Below are 20,762 nucleotides of genomic sequence, written 5' to 3'. Positions count from 1 at the left end.
AGTGGCCCACTGGTAGCCATTGTAATAAGTCACCTCTCTATGGCTTCTCTACACACAGCAAGGCAATGGACTGGAATTGACTACTGGCTCTGTACTTCCTCTGTCAGAACTTTAATAGCAGATGTATAATTAGATGGATAATTATAATATATACACACACACTTAACTACACACACATGTTCATGTTCAGGGAATACTATGTGCAATATCCCACCCCCATGTGCAATTAAGAGTCTTTTACTGTAAATAATATTGTTTATTGCTTTTTTAATTCTTATCTATATTGTGTGTATATAGTGTAAATGAATTATTTATCTAAATTTTTGTAACTGAGTGTCCTGCTATCCCTTTCTGCTGTACACTGTGAATTTCCCCACTGCGGGACTAATAAAGGACTATCTTATCTTATCTTATCTTATCTTATCTTAGACTCCAAGTTCGTCCCATTGGGATAAAGGAAAAAGAGCAGTACCAAGGGCCCATCGATAAAGGAAGGAAAGTGGTGCCCCACAATCACTTATCTCAAAAATTAGTACTGCTTTTAAAATCCAGATGAAATGGTAATTGCTCATGCCGTTTTAGTTGCTTCACATGGCATGTAACAGTAGTAATGGGAGGTGAATCTTGGGGGTCTCTTGAAGAGGGGAGGCATTGACCTTTTCATAGTGCTATTAGTTACAAGGAGAGATCTAATGTGGAAAGCTGAGGCGATTCTGAAGAAAGAGAGAGAAGAGAGAAAGAAGATATACTTCCAGAAGGCACAGGGGCTGTTGGGTTTCATGTAGAAGAACAGAGATATAAAAAAAACAGATCAAGAGATGAAATTTTGTTTGTCTGTGGTGAAACTTAATTCAGTCCCACAGAAAAATCTACCAAATTAAAGTGTCACTGAGGAACTAATGATAGTTCGGTTTCTTAAGCACAGACCCCCAAGATCTGACACTATTATGAAGCTACTTCACATAGTCATTTGACACTGACTTCAGCAGAATTTTTAGAAAAGAGAAGAGGAGAAAAAGAGAAAGGGAACATTTTAATTAAAATTAAATGGGGAAGAAACAAAACAGAAGTTGCAGTTTCAACAATTGTAGGATTATATATAATTAGCCTCCACAAGTGGTAAAGATACATGCTTTATTGCATTTTACAATCACTCATTCCTTTATATTCTGTTGTCCAAACATCACACACACAGGTGCAAACTGTAATTAAGTCCTCTGCAGTGTGAATAACAAATCAGAACATTAGTTTGCATTATTTTATTACTTCTGCATAATCGTTTTATGCCTGTTATCCCAGGGGAGGAAGGGCACTCATTGTTCAGAGAATAAACATACAGTTCTGTGGATTAAGATGCAGGAATCTGTAAAGAGAATTGCATATAATAACACTTCTGGTAGCTTGGAGACCTGTTAGACCCATTCTCTTCAAAGAAACATTTAAAACATCTTCTGAACTACTACAGGTTTGTGTAGGTGTTTGTATATTGTTTATCAAACAATCAATGCCTGTAACATACTGTATATATTCATAGTCAAGTATATTGTAGCTTGTGTTTTTATACAGAATTTGTAGAGTTAAACAACTGATTGTATGTTGGATGTTATTCACATATTCATGGCAAATGCAGATTTCCCACGGTCTAAGACGCATTTAGTTTTGTGCTCTTTGAAAAAATTGACAGACCTAGCTAGATGTATTTCAAATGGGACCTTCCAATCACGTTTCCTGTGAAACGAAAGGAAAACTGATTTATGTTCTGATAAATAATGTCAATAAAATATACCTGCTGTGTTCTGCCTCTAAGGCTTGTGCTCACATACACACTCATAGTGTCAGGGTTCAGTCCTAAAATTAGGTTAGCAGTTTTACTCTTGGTACAAGGAATGCTACAGACATAATTAAAAGCATTAAGCCCATCAGAAATTTTTTTATTTGCTGTTGGCCACATTATTAGAACTAGTATTACTTTAAATTACGGAATCTGTTTTTTTGTAAATCTGTTAACTACCTAAAACAGGCCTAAATGTGTGCTAAAAAGCCACTCCGATCCTGAAACAGAGGTATCAGTTTGTTTTTTTTGTAATCCTATGAGTCTACTCTACCTTCTATCCGCTGGCTTCCATGCCTACTATAGAATTGTTTTTTCTAACAAAGAAAAAGGGAATAAAGCCAAGTCTATTTAAAGTGTTTACACATCTAAGGTCTCCTCCTGTTTAAGCCATTTTGGGCTAGGGAGATAGTGGTGAATATCTTATGTTGTTTCACGGTAATATTTTACAGCTTTCCATCAGTAAATTTCATTATAATTATATTTTATTTAATAACTCATCTTTAAATGTTCTCTTACATTGAATGTCCATCATGGTCATATGGATTTTTTTCTAGTTGCAAAGCTGTTTTTTCATGCCTTGGTACATGAAGTCTTTCCATTTTGATTGGGCTATTTAATAATATTTTAATTAGGCAATTAAGGTCTTTGAAGAAGCATATGAATATAATTAGGACTAGCTGGATCGCCCAGAAAGGAGTGGGCCATTAATTACTCTAAGCTGGGCCTGGGAAGCAGAGTAGAGAAGAAGAGGACGGAAGAAGGCACCAGGTTGAACTGAATCCTAGTTTTCATAAAGCAAAGCACAAAAAGCGGAATTGCAGTGCTAAGTGGAATCACTGATGAGCTGCTAAAATGGTCAAAGATCCCTGATGAGTAACATTCAGCTGTTGAAATTCCAATGCGCAGGTATGCAGGTATCTTAGTGAGTGCTAACTTTTCTGGCAGATACTTTTTATCACCAGAACTTTTAAACCACAATAAGTCATTTATCCACCCCACGTATACAATTGGGTCTTTCACAGTCCTCTATGTCCTGATGGATGACACATTCTCTCTCTCTCTTTCTCTCTCTCTCTCTCTCTCACACACACACACACACTCTCTCTCACACACACACACAAACATCTGAAACTACTTTACTGGAGTCTACTTTTTATGAAAAACTGTCCTTTTATACTCATGCTAGGCATACTCCTAGGCATACCCTTAGGTGTTAAAACACAGGTGTCCCACTATCTGTATTTACAGTTGCTTGGCCCCTGGATGATGTGCTTGCTGGGAAACTGTTAGTTATCCGTTATTAAAAATGTGTCAGACTTGAGGAAAGAGATGTAAAAAGGTGCACGTATTTGTCACTGTACACTGTGGACTGTACAGCGAAATGTGTCCTCCGCATTTAACCCATCTGGTAGTGAACACACACTCACACACACACATGTGTTAGGGGCAGTGAGTACACACACACACACCCAGAGCGGTGGGCAGCCAACTCCAGCGCCCGGGGAGCAGAGAGGGTAAAGGGCCTTGCTCAAGGGCCCAACAGTGGCAGCTTGCCGAGCCCGGGAATCGAACCCACAACCCTGTTATCGATATCCCGGAGCTCTAACCGCTGAGCCACCACTGCCCACTACTGCCTACTACTGCCCCCTATTCCCTTTTTTCGCTGTGCCCAATATTATCCTTGATGCCAAATCTAAGAGTCGGGACACCTGTTGCTGGAGTAAGGCTGCTGCTATATTTACAGCAGACTAGAAGGTACATTTAGCGCTGTCATTTTCCATACACAGTGGAACTACACCCAGATGCTATCTCTTTTGATTGTGGGGCAATATAGCCATACATGGGAACATTTGATTTACGTTTTCATTTGCTGTGGGTGATGTTTAAATGTGGTTGAGACTTGCCAGTTGTGTAAGTGCACATGATGTGGGCTTTGATTACTCCAAGGTTCACAGACGTGAGCATTGGAGAGTGAGTTTCTCTTTGTGACCCAGGAGTTTCTATATGACTGAAACAGATTGTTTGAGCAGTTCAGAGGATGACTTTCAAAAGCATAGTTGATTTATGACTCTCTGACTGCTCTAACTTGATCTGAGACCATGAGCAGACCATGTCAGATGGATTACATGCAAGTGCCGCCAGACTGCTTGTGATAGGGGCTCGCATCATCCGCTCTGAAGTCTAGCAGTTACCATACAGATTCCTTAAAGCAAGGCTTGTCCTGTTCCACCAGTCACCAAATTAACCCAACCTAAAACACCTAAAGCTTCAATGAAATGGAGTAGAATGTGTAAACACAAATCAAGGACAAAGCTTTTGCTTTTCCACCACCATCCATCTTGATGGTCCAAGTCTTGGTAAATGTATTTGTCCAGTTGTCTTAACATTTTCTCTGATCTCCTAAATAAGTTAAAATACAGTATAACATTTCCTCCCTCCTCCCCATCTCCAGTAGTTCTGTCACAAACCTACTGTATTCTTCTGTTCACTAAATTAATGGTAATGTATCAGCATTGGTCAACAGGGATGTCACACCAATATGTCTATATATGTATGGATACAGAAGCTAAACCGAACAGATTATGTTCTTTATTAGATTGTATTATGGAGATGTGCTTTCCTGTTCTTTCACTTTCTTTGATGGTAAAACTACCCCCACTAGGCACTCTTTGAGCTCTTTCACACTTTCACAGAAACTTGGATGTCATAAATATATAATAACTCATGTAACAATTTGACCTACAGGGCTTCTCTGATGTTAATATATCTGTCATCTCTAATTCAGCTTTTGTAAACAAAGCCTGGGTGTCTGTGGCAAAGAAAACAAGAGACAGGAAACAGACAGGAAAGACAGGAACACTGAGCACATTAAACATTCAGGTATAATGAGAAGGTAAACCTGTTATTTTCTCTTGCTTTGCCTGTTGAATCAAATCAAATAAAATCAAATTAATTTGTATCATGCTTTTTACAACAGCTTTACACAAACAGTAATTAGTAAAAAGACAAGAAATCAACAACCTAAGAAGACATGAAAACCTAAGATCCCCAGTGAGTAAGAGAAAGGCGACAGTGGCAAGAAAAAACTCCCTCAGAACTGGAGGAAGAAACCAGTTAAAACAATTTGTAAATTAACAATTTCATTGTTGAACTGCTTCAGGAGACCAAGTAACCTGTTTAACACATTATTTGGACGCATACTCTCTAATAGAATGTTCTGTGTTTTGGAGGTGTCTGTATTAAACCGACAAAGTTCAGTTTGACACTCAGTCCACATGAGCAGTCCAAAAGAAAAAATAAATATGATTTTATGGCTTTGTGCTATCTAGCTAAAGCTTACTTATTACTTATTAGGTATCTATACAGGTAGACTAGCAGTATCAAGTGTATGGAAATGTAAGGTTCACTTTATCATCAAAAATGTCTAACTTCTTGCATTATTTGATCATTTTATCATATTACAAATTTGTTTTCAGAAAGTGGAAGTATATTTAAGAATGTGCCCCAACTGCAGTGTTGACAGCACATTACATTACATTACATTTATGGCATTTAGCAGACACTCTTATCCAGAGCGACTTACAAAGTGCTTTGCTATTTACCCAAGAAAAGCCTTAGCTAGTTAGAATAGACTAATAATTCAAAAGATACCTCCAAGCTTAGACATTGCTAAACACAATACAATAAGGCGACCATAGAACTATTCGTCAGCACAGTGACTTAAAGACCACACTATTTATTAGTAGTTCATTGTTGGCAGTTCGTAAAAGCAATCACCCCATTAGCCTTTGAATGATGAAGATTAAATCTCTAACCTCAAATGGGCGGAATTAGATTAGTCTTATGGTTACACTTTTAAAGCTAGACTCATAGACTCAAAACTGTAATGCAAAGTACTTAAGCATTACACTGCTGATGTTATGGGATGAGGACAGGATTGGGTTCCAACCTGTAACTGCATAACACATATCCAGTGCTACACTCTTTGAACTATTTGCAATCCATTGAATTTACTTTGTGGTCAAACCCCTTGAATATGTTATGGAATTATAGAATAAATAAGAGAATTCTATTTTAGGCAGTCAAGGAGATGGCAGTGTGATACGGGCAGTGGTATTTGCTGCAAGAGGATCTGCAAAAGAACAATGGCATACATTTCATATTAACTCAGGTGTAAACTTGCTAGGAACTGGCAGTTTCAGGAAACAGGCTTTACTACCTGCCACAAATCCTGTCAGAAATGTGCACACATGCACTCAAACACAAACAAAACAGGCCTAATCACTCGCATGTAACCTATCCTTACTAGCTAGAAAGTGAAAATGCACTGATGAGCGGCTCTTATCTGTTGGTGCTCATTCATGAATTTAAAATAACATGGGGGTAGTTTACAGTTGAATCGCATTTAGTTGGACACATAGGTAGTAGATACTTGACTCCAAATGCTTTACTCCTGTGAACCTCAGATCTCAGTGTCCAAATGTGTCTATCACTTTCAGAGAAAAAACATCTGATCTTGGATGTCTTCCTGCACTGAACTATCTAAAGGATGTGAATGTGAATAACAGATGTGTTTCTAGATCAGATATATCTAGATCAGATATTTCAAAAACCTCAGATGTGGTGGTGGTTTTGCTGCACATGGGGTATTCACACCATTTAGAAGCCAGCAGATGCTTGCGAAACTAATACTGCATGCATCGTATTGCATATGCCAAACAAAGTGCAGCAAGAGTGCACATGCTTATTGCCAAATCTTGTGTTGTGGGTTGATCATTTTCTTTGTGTTGCCCAAGAGCACTTGATTCGAGGGGCAGGCCTAAGGGATGATAAATAGCCCCTTCGTGCCTTCAGGGCATGACTAACCTGACTTCTGCCTTGTGTCCTCATTGCAGAGCTTCTGAGAATACTGGTGCGGTGCTCTGAACACATGGAGGCTGATTGAAGTGGACTGTCCATCCAGGGAGACTCATCAGTTTGTGGAAGGATGCTGTTGTGAAATTCAGATCATCTTAAGAGTCAGAAATCCATCCAACACAGCAACACAGCATCCATCATCACAACACACACTTCTCTGTCGCTCAGAAAAGTGTGAGGTTTTACTGGGAGATTTAAACTGGGGATTGGAAAATAAGAAGAGACATTCTTCATGCATTCCATAAGCTCCTGAGAGTTACCGAAGGTAGTGAGATCTCTAAAAAGCAGCATGCGGACAACTAGCATGGCGTGGCTCTTTTTCCCAGCCTGTTCCTTTTTACTCCTCGTCCTCCTCTTCCTCCTGGCCACATCAGCACAAAGAGTGGAGGATGATGTTACGCCACGACTAAGCTTTCCATATGGTAAGCATAACTCTACACACATAAGCACATTGAATGACCACAGATGTCTGCAATTTGTGTGAGATGTGCATGCTTTTTAAAGCAGTGAGGCAAAGGTCTTTTGATATCTATGCTAAGATTTTTGACAGCTAGAGCCTGACTAATATGTAATTTGGCTTGAATGTTAAGTTAAGCATATTCGTCAGCTTTGGCAAAAATCACATTATTTACTAATACGTCTATGCAGATAAATCGAAATGCAACTTCATAACTGATATAAGACCAGGTTTTGTGTAGGAAAATTATGAAAAAAGCATAAAAGCATGTGATATTGTAAAAAATCACTGTAAGCAAATTCTGGGTGTTTTTGAACCCAGGGAGCTCCTAGCTACATATAGTGCATGAAGGCATGGCTGTGACATTTCTGCAACAGAAGCGAACATCATGCAAAATACAGTGAGTAGCTTTATTAATGCAAGAAAATAGTTTCATACCTACATATGTGCTTCATATATAGTTTGCAAAATACAAAAAAGTCAAGAAATAGTAGTTTAAAACATCTCTTTAAAAAAACTATTTGGTCCATAATTACATAATTTACCAAAATAAATAAACTGTAACTCTAAAATACTCTCTTTTCTCTGTCTTATTGGCAACATTGGCAGCAATATGTGTGATGAAAGTTTTTTTTTTCTCAGTGTTAAACTGTCAGTGTTTATGATCAGCTTACGTAAATCAGAGTAGGTTCTTTATAATAATATATAATATTATAAGGTAATAATCTAATCTCAGTATTTTGTGCTGTCACATGGAACAAATGCACATGCAATGAGAGAAAAACGGAAGAGAGCAGTGACCATCCCTTTAAAGGGCCACTGATGGGCACTAATAGACCACTGCACCCATCACTTTTTTTAGGCTGAAACAGGGTTTGCAGTGCCACAAAATCTTTAATTCAGGAAATATGATTAAAGAATATGATGCTAGTTTCTTTTTTTTCAAACAATGAGGGAAAGAGAGATTTGTGGCTACACAGTTAATTAATCAACTGTGTCTTTCTTCTAACGTTGTTTCTAGACCTGGTTATGACATTCACAGAATTCACATTTTTAATTAAACCTGTTCCTAGATCAGTAAAGAGTGTTTCTACCAACAGTGGATATCAGAAGAGATAGATGGGAAGCTATGTTTACTCAGTGGCAGTGTCTTTCTTGTTGACCTGCATGTGTTGATGATTCATTTACTGAAAAGCCTGTAAAAGCTCTGGCTCCCTGTTCCGCCGGCTGTTGTTGGGCTATAAATAAAGCCTGGTGTGAGGCTGACCTCTCTTAGTTGGACTACTAGCAGATTTGAGAGGGGTGTAATGTATGCTTATCTAGACTTTTTCAAACTTCTGCCTTTTTTGATAAACAGTGACACTGAGATGATGATGAAAAAGAAGAAGCCTTTCCTTTTTGGAGGAGGCCTGTGTGGAGGTGGAAAGCATGTTTTCTCCTCCTTTTCTTTCTCAATTACAAACAGGTTTATGAGACAGGTTGCAAAAATAAAGAACTGCCTAGCTGTGTATAGATTCCTACCCCTTTCACTTCTCCTGGCCTATTAATTTTGAGCCCTGTGTTGCACCAGTTCCAGGCCACAGTCACAGTAAAGCCTGTCTAATTCCTTCTCATTGATGAGAGTTCTTAAGGGTGGGTTCAGTCAGGTCCTGGCTGGTCAGAGACATTTATTAGTGGAGCTAGAGGATTGTAACCTGACTCATTTAGAACAATGAGAAATTGTGCTTGTAAACACATGCAGCTATAGCAATGTTTGTCCTGTTAGTGTCCTGTTAGCAGAGTGCTAATGGTTTTTATTAAGAAGGCAGTGTAAATGGCATTTGCGGGTGAGGTTACTTGTGTTCTTTGAAAAAAGCAAATGCCTTTGTCAATGAGAGCAAAGTTAGACATTTATAGCTGGCTTCTGGAATACAGACTAAGCCTAGCCCAGGACTAAAAGGAGTATCTAAAAGGCAAACACCAAAATTGGTTTTAGCATGGCCTGTTGTCCCAGATTTGTTTTTATCAGTGAATCTATACTGTGGGTTCCATACTATATTAAATACTATTCATCTCACAGATTGAAATAGGAAAGAGAAAGCAGAAGGAGGTGGAGATAGTAGCACAACAGATTACACCTCTACCTGCCAGTGAGCTACCACTCCACATTGGAGACCAGGGTTCAATTCCCAGTCTGGGTGACTATACTGCGCTACACCAATAAGAGTCCCTGGGCAAGACTCCTAACACTACATTGGCCCTCCTCTGTAATAAAAGTAACCTTGTAAGTCGCTCTGGATAAGAGCATCAGCTAAATAATTAAGCCATGAATCTAAATGTAAATGTATTTTCTTACCTGCCATTTTTCACACAAAGAACAGCTCTGATAGAGCATTTCACAATCACGTGCATCATAAATATTTTCTCAACTCTCCTATACTCTTCTCTGTACTTCTGCACATGTTTTCGTTGTAATCTCTTATAGTGTAGTCTCTTAAAAGTATATGCTCTACAATACTTGACCCTGAACAAATTCCTTCTGTCATCAATAAATGCATATTGCATAAACATACAAACACACCTCCTGTTTTTTCACATTGTCTAAGTAAAATGAATCCTGCACAAGGAATCCTCCTTATTCATTTCTTTTTTCTCAGTCGGGTGTTTGGGTGTTTGCCTGAAAACTTTACTGTAATGGGTGGGTTCAATTGCTACATAATAGGCTTTGGTTATTCATAAAAGTGTTCCTTAAAGTTCTACTTCCTTGAAGTAGTTTGTGAAGTTAAGCCCCTGTTTGTTTATCTGTGTGGTTACTGGTTCTGGAGTGGCCCTGATGCTCTCGACATCGACAGCTCTGCAATATTATGTCAGTCTGTGTCTTTTCTCTGCCCTCTGCCCATATTCTTCAATACTGTCCACAAATCTCCTTTAGTGGTTGGATTATTCGTATTCATCAGGCCATGGCATGCAAGCATGCCCACAGACATACTCTTGACTGGCTATGCCTATGTACCAGGGATTCTCAACACACCTGATCCAAGCCATTAAGAACACTGGTACATATACATGACCGTTCCTGGGAGTTACAGATAAAACAATTGTCAGTCTTGAGGCCCTGATGGTTGGTTTGAGAACCACTGCTGTGCTGTGTATGCTGTGGATATACTACTCCTCTAACCCAGCACTTTTTCCTCTCTCTGAGCACCCCATCGACCACCACCAACCCCTTAACATAGAGAGTAATCTTGCATGAATAATGAATGGGGAGATGTGTGAATGTGTCACTAGGAGTGAACACTAGTCTGTTTTTCATTATGTGCCTATCACAAGGGATCAGGGATTTACTGAGGATAAACTACTGTGCTGCCTCTTCCCTTTTGTTCCTCCCTCTGTTGTACACTTGCACTGCCACATGGCTCAGTTCACTAGATGTCTGTTTTAAAAGAGGCCAATGAAGTTACACACCAGCTTGTGCCCTACACAGCTTCAGTAAGGCTGAGGTGACAGCGGAGATGCCTTACATGTGTTAAAAGCACCTACTCCTATTTATGTAGAGATGCCTACACACAACCTGTTTATACTTTTCTGTCCTTGACCTGTTTGATGCCTCCTGATTTAGCATGGTGAAGGTAAATCCAATTGACAGTGGTGTCAGATGTTGTGTTTTAGTGTACTTTTAAGTTTTATAATACTCTTTGTTAATACTTCTGTCTGTGTAGTAACTGTAGCCAGGTATCCATAGAGCTGTTTACATAGGGAGGCGGAGTAATGGAATATTACTACAGGAAATCTGTAAAACCAATGACCAGCTTGCATGGGATAAGAAATCTCAGCATAAGTGACTGAAATGGGGGTGGCTACTAGATTTAGATTCTTTAGATTTCTTTGTCAGTTCACTGCTAACTGTTGCCTCATTTTATTGCTGCCAGAATGGATACACTTCATCACACAAATTACTTTATACTACTTGCATTTATGTGACTTATTCTGTAAATATACTAAAATATATTTTTGTGATTGTTTTATGAAATATTTACTATATTTATACAATATTTACTAAAGTTAAAATGTCTTCAGTATATCAAAATCGAAGACAGCTGACCCAGCAGCAAAAGGCAAAACAATATACTTAATTTTTAAAGATTTTTATGTTTGAAAAAAATCGGCCAATATTGTTTTTGTTTAACTGCATACTTATTGAATGTTATTCAGCTTATTTGGTTGACAACAGTTTTACACTCCTAATATTAATAGCGGAGTTGATTTGGAAAAAGTACTAGAACATGAATCGCTCTGCACAGCATACAATACTCTAAGAATGGTGTGCGTGACATGTTGTTCGGGTCTTTGCAGTGGGCGTATCTTGGAGGGATTTGGCTTGAGGTATGCAGGCATGCTCTGACAAGGCCTGCAGCCGCTTAAAGGCATACTGTACATGCAGACTCTGGAAGGCAGCCAGCAGTGTAAAGAGTAAAGTGAAAAGTAATCCATTCCTGAATAGAGGGATGAATTAGAACAGCTGCATCACATACAACATCGCAATATGAGGAGAAAGAAATCTCTCTTGTTTACCTATTTGGCAGCACTTTTTTGTTAACCAGAGGTAGCGACAGCATGTTTTTGGAATTCTGTGTCAGACTGTTTTATAAATGTTCGGCAGTAGATTTGATATGCTAGACGATTAAAGCTAAAGGTCATAACTTTGAGATTTTGCTGGTGCAGTGCCGTTGCTGTAATGTTCACTCTGGTCCCTACATGAGCGGAGTTGGATTGGTGAATGAAATGGAGCGTTGTTCACAAATCATACCTGGCACTTTTGCCAAAAAAGAAAAAGAAACACCCCAAGACTCTAATACCCTGATACTCATTTCTCAAGCTCTCTAAGTGGTGTGTGTGTCTGCATGTGTGTGTTTTAGCATGTCCTTGGGTACATTCCCATAGTGTCAAGCCATTACTTCTCTCCTTGCCTAAGGATGTGCCCATAGACATACCTAGAAATGTATGATTTCATCCCAGAACAGCCTCACCTAATCCTCACAATGAGTTAAGCCAGTGTTATTCAGTCTACTAGAGCTCATGAAAAGCCTGATAATTGACTGATAATTTAAATAAATTGCATTAAGCTTATGAGATCAGAGAAAACAGTGTATTGCCAATGCTATTTTTCCCAGAAACAGTTATGAGTAATACGTTTAAGGTTTACGTTAAGTAGGATATTACATACACACATCAATTGCTTAAACTTAAAGTATTGGGTTTTTTTTCAATTTCTTTATAAGATGAACATATAATTATGCACAGCAGTCTTCATTCATTTTTGCAATCTTGTTTATTTGCCAGTTTTATGGGCATCATGTCTTTGGGTATATGTAAATAGAGGGTATAAAAAGAGAAAACAGGTGCTTAAGTAAAAGGAATGGTACCATGTAAAAATTGTAGAAAGCCTAAATGTCAATATTTAAATCTGATACTGCTATCTGCTCTGGACTAGTTGCCCACCCTACATTACCAACCTTGGTGAAGTATACATGCACTTTAACTATTTGCTTCTATTATTATTGATTATTTGATCAGACAAAATGAAAACGTATTAGTTTTATCTTCTTTTGAGACAAGGAGTGGCAGCACTGAGACATGCAGGTGGATGAAAAGAAGGATCCTTGCATTTTTATGTAGTTTCTAGCTTAAACTTTTGTTCTATTATTCTGCTATAGGTTTTGATGACTAGTGATTACATGGGGTGGAGTATGCCAATAACAGCAAAAAAATGTATGAAAAGATTGGTACCAGAACTGATTTAGGCATATTTTAATGGATTAGTATCAGCTTTAGTGAACCTTTGTATAATGCATTGCTGTAATGAATGTTGGGTATTGCAGTGAGGGAACATTGATGGACTAAAATGGACAAGTACCATGCTCTTCTGTGTATTGGGTAGCCATACTGTTTGACTAGAGAGCTACAGAAGTAGCTTTGAATAGCGTATATATAATATTTCAGTTCAAATGTGCATTATATTTCCGAATGCGATGAACATTTGAATATACGTATATGTGTATATATATATATATATATATATATATATATATATATATATATATATATATATATATATATTTTTTTTTTTTTTTTTTTTTTTTTTTTTTGCATAAAATAAAATCTGGTTGGTCATTAATTGTCATATAACCCACAGTAATCTGAAGGGCTATTGAGACCACACCCCCTGCATGCACTGTTCATGCCTCCATCGCATGTACAGCATATGTCCAGATGATTTCTAAAAACCTGACACTCAGCACTACTGAAAACACACATTTGGACCAAAGGACTATCTAAAGTCAGGTAATATTTTGACTAGGTTCATATTTTTATTGACAGTAATAGCATTGTAAACACAGTTGCTATTACAACAATCTCACAGTAATAGCAACTGTGAGATTCTACTTGAGATTGTAAGTTGCTTGCTATCTGATAAATCAGAAGAGCTTAATGAGCAATTTGTAGTTATAATATAAATAGTTCTTTTAAATGATACACTATTTTGGCAAAAAAAAAGAACTAGTTTGGTTCCCTAAAAGCCCACATAATTAATTTCTCTTTAAATGGATTTGTGAGGGGAGGGTGGAAGATATGGCAATCCATTTCTGCAGTGGCTCTAACTGGGGGAAAAAAGATTAGGGCCCAAAATTGCATAATGGCAATAATGATCTCATATAGTTTCCAGGTGCCTTGAGGTTGATGCTTTGTGTGTTTGTGATGGTGTGGTGTAGTAAAGGAAATGCTTGTTTACTTTTTTGTCCCTCAAAAACTGCCTCTGTTTGTTGGTGAATCTGAAGATTGTCATGTAAGTGAGAACCCTGAGAATGGCTGATCAAGATGTCTAGTTTACGGTCAATACTGACTGACACTGGCCCAATAAATGTTGTTTTTAGCTTTACTGTGAAACAGACAGGTGCCAGAGCTTGGCTAGACAACAGCATCAGAGGAAAAACTGAAGGAAACTAAGGTTGCTTTTTGTGCTGCTGCTGCCCTCTATGCTCACTATTGACAGATTTGTTTCAGCTTGGAAATGTAATGTTACAAAGGACATTTTAATCTATGATTTGGTAACATAGGATTTTAATTATTAAATTATTGATTATGATTATTCAATTATGCTATTGCATAAGGCAGGGTTTTCTAACTAGTAATTAACAGTGGTATTGCAGAAGGTGAATGACAGAGAGATGTAAAATCAAGGAGTGGGCAATAAAGTATACATATAATAATTTGATACTTGTAGATACATAACAGTTTGTTAGTTGATCATGAGGTGTTACCACAGGGGATGGCTTGGGAACACCCTCCTGTATAAGTTGTTAGATATTCTTTTGAGAGTGAGTTTAAACACTGGCCAGTATGGTCATTGCAAGGCAGCGTGAATTATTGAGTTTGAGCAAGATATGGTGGTGGGTGCCAGATAGACGGGATATTATATAATTAAGTTGTGCAGACATTTAACATTCCTAAGTCTACTGTCATGTGTATCCCAGAACTACGTCATAGAAGGCATTACCAACCATAGTAGATGGCGCAATGGCAGCCTATAGGTGCTTAATGATCATGACCAGCAGTGTCTGGCTAGAATTGAACCCTTAAGGACTAACAACATGTGGCGTGATCTGATGAGTCACAGTACCCATTATTTTGGGCTGATCCTTTGTGTATGGCTTAGACCCCATGATGCCGTGGACCATTGGTTGTCAACAAGACACTCTGCAGGCTGGTGGTGGTTCCATACTGGTATGGGGTGTAGTCTCATGGCATGGGTTGGGCCCACTGGTCCACCTAAACACATGATTGTCCAGTGCTCACCATGCCAAGTTGTCTAGAATTGTTTTCATTTTAGAATTGTTTTCATTGAGCATTCATGTCAGTGTATGTAGGTGACAAATGCTAATATTTCTGTAAATAATCAATGATAATTGCTAACTTTGTGACACCATTTGTCCTGTAAATATGTTCTAAAGATAGCAGAATGTATTGTTTACACTTTATTTAGGAACTGGCAGGATTAATGTTTGGATGTAAATCTGATTTGTATTGAGTAGTCCCACTTCATCGCCAAAGACTTGATTAAGACGATCCTGAAGGGGGCTTTGAAATCCCTAGAGCAGGACAGAGAGAGAGCAGGACAAACAGAAAGGGAAAGGGAGGGAGAGAAAAGGAGAGAAAAAGGGAATTGTGCTTAAGAAACAAACCAGTGACATGTTGTGCCTCTTTACTGCATAGAAACTATACCCCCTTGCCTCCTAATCAACATCCCCCATCTCCTGTGCTTTCGCTTACCAGCAGGTCAAAAAGGTTTTTCCTCAGACAGGGCATGAAATCCACGTTCGGCCGTCATTGAATCCCCCTTGGGGAGGCGAGCTCAATCCTTCTAACAATAATAACACTGGACACAAATGTCCTGACTTCAAATCTTTTAGCATATGAAATAACACCTCTCTTATCTTCTTTTCATGATTCCTCATGCATTTGTGACTAGTTTAACAGTGTTAATGAAAGGCAGTGTTTGTTGTGGTGGAACATCAACAAGCTGCAAAGCTTCAAAAATCGAAACATCAAAAACAATGTACCACATACCACCCTGCTGTTCGCAGCTGGTATAGACAGCTACACTGTTTATAGTGGTAATGTTCTGATTTTGTTGTTGGTTGCTTGTTCTTAGGGTGTCAGCCATGCAAGAAGGTTGTTTAAAACTGTATCTCAGAACAAGAATGTGTTTTTTTTTATCAGTAAAAATATTGAAAGGCTAGAATACTATTAGAAGATTGCTGACTTTTTTTTGTGAAACTGTGGATTTGTTCAGTTCAGCCAACAGCTCACCTGATTTACTTAATAACTTAATAAAGGACTGATTATGTAAACTGGGTTTTGGATGGTAAATTTAAATACTGTAATTCTTTGAGAAGAGTTTTTGAAATAGTTAAGGCCAGAGGCAGAGGGTGTCTCGAGTATGATATTGCTCCAGCCTCACCACACAAAAGGCTTTTAAATTCTTGTGTTTCTGCAGAACTGGTTTTGATTGCTGGAGTTTTACAATCTATTCCAGAACATCTGGTATTAAATTTCACCTAATGCTTTTAGCTGCACAATTGTATTGTACAGAGTATATAAAACCCTGATTTTCGACTGCTGAAACTGCAACAAGGCTGCATAGTTTGTACATGGCACAGTAAACAAACAAATTCTTCTTTTTTTAGTGGCTGTGGTTTGTTACTTTGCTAGAATTTTAAATTCTTTGTATTTACAGACCCAAAACACTAACCAGCCTGTTTAACCACGTTCTGTCTATAGCTTTAAATCCTAATTTCTTTCATTCTTTTTTTGTTTTTTTTACAAAAAAGTGGCTGGGCTTTGTTTAATAGTGCTGCAATTGGGCAGATGTTTTGGAGCAGGCATTCACATGCAGTGTTGCATCTGCATGTTTTAATTAGCCAAATGCCTTGAAGCTTAATCTATAGCAGTTGTGTTCACGGCATATGATTCATGGTTTTAGCTAATACATGTGATTTATTTATTGATTTGTAATTAAAGCTTTATGCATGTTTAACCATGCACATGTTATTTATCTTCCATGTCATATCAAAAACAGTTTCTCTATATTCTTTTTACACCATTTTAATACAGCAGGTGCTATTCACATTATATCAAAGGGCAGTGTGAAGCAGGGGCCAGCAGACGTGGTCTAAAACTACTGTTACAGAAAAGTATCCTGTTACCTGTTGTTACCTTTTCAGAGATGTATAAGGTTTTATTATGACAACAACTGTATATTTGCAGGAGCACTGCTATGTGATATTCTAAGTTAGCAAATGTCCTGTTAGTACAATCCTTTGATTTTGGTGCCAGCCTGATACTGAAATAACAATTATAGTGTGTGTAATGTAAGGAAGGCAGAAAGGAAAAAATAAAAAAGGAAAAGCTTTTGCACTTGCGTGGGCCTGTGAGTTTCCCTTAATAGAGCCCAATTACTCGCCTCATTGTAAGAGCTGCAGGGGGAGAGGAGAAGCGCGGTGACGCGACTCTGGAGAATAATTGGCCACGCCGCTCCTTTCAGTGCAAATCCGTCCAAAGCCCCTGTTTTTGCTTTCTGCCATGCTGTTTGTCTTTGCCTTGCTAAATCACCGTTAAATTTCCCTGAAGCTCAGAGTGGAGAGTGCTGCCAGCGCTGAGCGGGTTTGCCATTTCCTTCAGGAGAGAGAGAAAGAGAGAGAGCGAGCGAGCAAGTGAAAGAGTGAAATAACCCAGTAGCCTAGACCCTCCTGTGGTTAAGCATACTGGGTTTAGCAATAAAAAGGCCTCCTGGCAGAGGGATGATGCCCTAGTATTACTGCAATCTCTCCCAGGTATTCTGAAGTCAGCGCTCACAGATCTTCTGCTTCTCCCCCACCCTTTTCCCACCTTGGCGATCCTTGCTCTGAGGACAAGCGAAGAATGTGCATAGCTGTTTACACCAAGCACATCACTTTTCCGCCCCATGTGAAATTCATACCCATAGAAATTGTCTTTATTTCTATGGTGCTTAGCAGAAGGTACCTAACACATATGCATGATAAGGCCAGAGCTAGGAGAACAGAATTACACTGAGCGGATGGCATCTCCTGTGTCTGTTGAGTTGATGAACCGCGCTGCATGAATAATACACTTCAGAACAATTAGACTGATTGATCAGGGATAGATGTTTTGACAGCAAATGCTGCAGGGTCCATATACACACGTGGACAAGATTGATGGTACCCCTCGGTTAATGAAAAAAACAACAACGGTCAAATGGTCACAGAAATAACTTGAATCTGACAAAAGTAATAATAAATAAAAATGTTATGAAAATTAACCAATGAAAGTCAGACATTGCTTTTCAATCATGCTTCAACAGAATTATTTAAAAAAATTAACTCATGAAACAGGCCTGGACAGAAATGATGGGACCCTTAACTTAATATTTTGTTGCACAACCTTTTGAGGCAATCACACTGCAATCAAATGATTCCTGTAACTGTCAATGAGACTTCTGCACCTCTCAGCAGGTATTTTGGCCCACTCCCCATGAGCAAACTGCTTCAGTTGTCTCAGGTTTGAAGGGTGCCTTTTCCAGACAGCATGTTTTAGCTCCTTCCAAAGATGTTTAATAGGATTTAGGTCAGGGCTCATAGAAGGCCACTTCAGAATTGTCCAATGTTTTCCTCTTAGCTATTCTTGGGTGTTTTTGGGCATGTGTTGGGTCATTATCCTGTTGCAAGACCCATGACCTGTGACTGTGACTGGCTTTCTGAGAAGCTTTCTGACACTTGGCAGCGCATTTCTCTCTAAAATCCCTTGAGAGTCTTGAGATTTCATTGTGCCCTGACACCCTGTGCCAGATGCAGCAAAGCAGGCCCAGAACATAACAGAGCCTCCTCCATGTTTCACAGTAGGGTCAGTGTTGTTCTTGATATGCTTTATTTTTCCGTCTGTGAACATAGAGCTGATGTGCCTTGGCAAAAGTTCAGTTTTTGTCTCATCTGTCCATAGGACAGAAGCAGAATTTTTTTATGATTTGTTTTCAACAGTGGTGTCCTCCTTGGTCGTCTCCCATGAAGTCCACTTTGGCTCAAACAACAACAGATGCGATCTGACACTGATGTTCCTTGAGCTTGAAGCACCTTTAATCTCTTTAGATGTTTTTCTGGGCTCATTCGTATTATCTGTCTCTTTGATTTGTCATCAATTTACCTCCTGCAGCCACGTCCAGGGAGGTTGGCTATAGTCCCATGGATCTTACATTTCTGAATAAAATGTGCAACTGTAGTCACAATAACATCAAGCTGCTTGGAGATGGTCTTATAAACTTTTCCTTTAACATGCTTGTCTGTAATTGTAAGGGGTGGCTCTAGGGCAAGGCCTCCTCCTGCTACCAGGGGGAGGCCCCGAGTCACCCCAGCCAGTAATTGAGCCCAATTTCCTACACCTGGGCAGTAGGCTATATAGGCACACAGATCCAGTTGCCCCACTGCTGGTTCTTTTGACTCTGGTGGTGTGTGTGTCTGTGTGTCAGTCAGTAGTCTCGAGTTGAAGACTGAGTGTCACTCCCCTTCATGTGTTTCTCCCGAGTCTGTCTCCCTGTGTCTGTGCAGTGTGTGTGTCTGTGTGTGTGTGCGTGTAGCACACATACACTTGTGTAGCAGAATAAGGCAGGAGTGTCTGTCTTCCCTGGTGTGTGTGCCTGTGTGTGCCTGTGTGTGCCTGTGTGTGCCTGTGTGTGCCTGTGTGTGTGTGTGCGCATGTTTGCACACATACACTTGTTTTACAGAGGAAGGCAGGAGTTTTGCCCTTAGTTGTATTTCCCTCTAGTGTTAAAGAGGTAGCCAGCTCTCCCCTGGCGTCCTTTGTTTGTTTGTTTCCCGCTTTTATTTCACGTTAGACGCGACGTGTCCTTGTTTATTAAATCCACCCCTTTACATTTCATTTGTTGGCCGCTTTGATAACTGTTGCTTTGGCGAAGCGGCAGAGCGTCGTTCTCGCGACGCGGCGGCCTGGGTTCGAGTCCCAAGTGGTTTATTTATCATTTCCGTTTTGCCTGCTCTAAGATTAAAGACTCTGCACTTGGGCCCATTGGTCACGTGATCGTGGTAGCTCACTCAGTAGTGCGCCGGCCCACCAACACGGCGGCCTGGGTTCAAACCCTGCTGTAAGTGAGCACCACATTACAATAATTTTCTTTCTGGAATCTGAAACAACTCTTTCCTTCGCTTCCTCTGGGCCTTGTTGAGTGTGGTACTACAGGTAGTCACTGTGTCACCAAACAGCACAGTGACTACCTGTAGCCCTATATAAAGGCCCACTGACTGATTACAAGATTGTAGACACCTGTGATGCTAATTAGTGGACACACCTTGATTTAACATGTCCCTTTGGTCACATTATTTTCAGGGGTACCATCATTTTTGTCCAGGCCTGTTTAATGAGTTTACTTTTTAAAAACATTCTGTTGAAGCATGGTTCAAAATCAATGTCGGATTTCCATTTGTTCATTTTCATAGAATTTTTATTTCACCAAACAGCACAGTGCCGTCACCAAACAGCACAGTGACTACCTGTAGCCCTATATAAAGGCCCACTGACTGATTACAAGATTGTAGACACCTGTGATGCTAATTAGTGGACACACCTTGATTTAACATGTCCCTTTGGTCACATTATTTTCAGGGGTACCATCATTTTTGTCCAGGCCTGTTTAATGGGTTTACTTTTTAAAAACATTCTGTTGAAGCATGGTTCAAAATCAATGTCGGATTTCCATTTGTTCATTTTCATAGAATTTTTATTTATTATTACTTTTGTCAAGTTATTTCTGTGACAATTGTGGGTTTTTCTTTCATTAACCGAGGGGTACCAGCAATTTTGTCCATGTGTGTAGCTTTCTGTGAACTGCACTGGCTTTTGATTGGAAACTCAGTTTGTAGTGTGTCCAGAAGGTTTGAGACATGGAGACAGAAGTATGTTATTGCTAACAGTTTTTACAATGAGAATAAGGGAGAATTATACCAGTTG

General features: G+C 39.1%; 1 protein-coding gene across 3 annotated transcripts in view; it reads left to right on the top strand.

The window, feature by feature from the left end:
• sema4ba (sema domain, immunoglobulin domain (Ig), transmembrane domain (TM) and short cytoplasmic domain, (semaphorin) 4Ba) overlaps nt 1–20,762 on the top strand; it is a 74,655-nt gene that overhangs the window by 27,322 nt on the left and 26,571 nt on the right. For all 3 annotated transcript variants that reach the window (XM_072694609.1, XM_072694611.1, XM_072694610.1), the window contains exon 2: nt 6,730–7,173. In XM_072694609.1, coding sequence (XP_072550710.1) covers nt 7,041–7,173 — 133 coding nt within the window. In that variant the 5' untranslated portion in view covers nt 6,730–7,040. The remainder of the gene's footprint in view (nt 1–6,729; nt 7,174–20,762) is intronic.

This window comes from Salminus brasiliensis, chromosome 13, assembly GCF_030463535.1.
Source record: "Salminus brasiliensis chromosome 13, fSalBra1.hap2, whole genome shotgun sequence".
NCBI lineage: Eukaryota > Metazoa > Chordata > Actinopteri > Characiformes > Bryconidae > Salminus > Salminus brasiliensis.
Note: the sequence above shows the minus strand (reverse complement) of the source record. Positions and strands in the feature narration are given on the sequence as shown.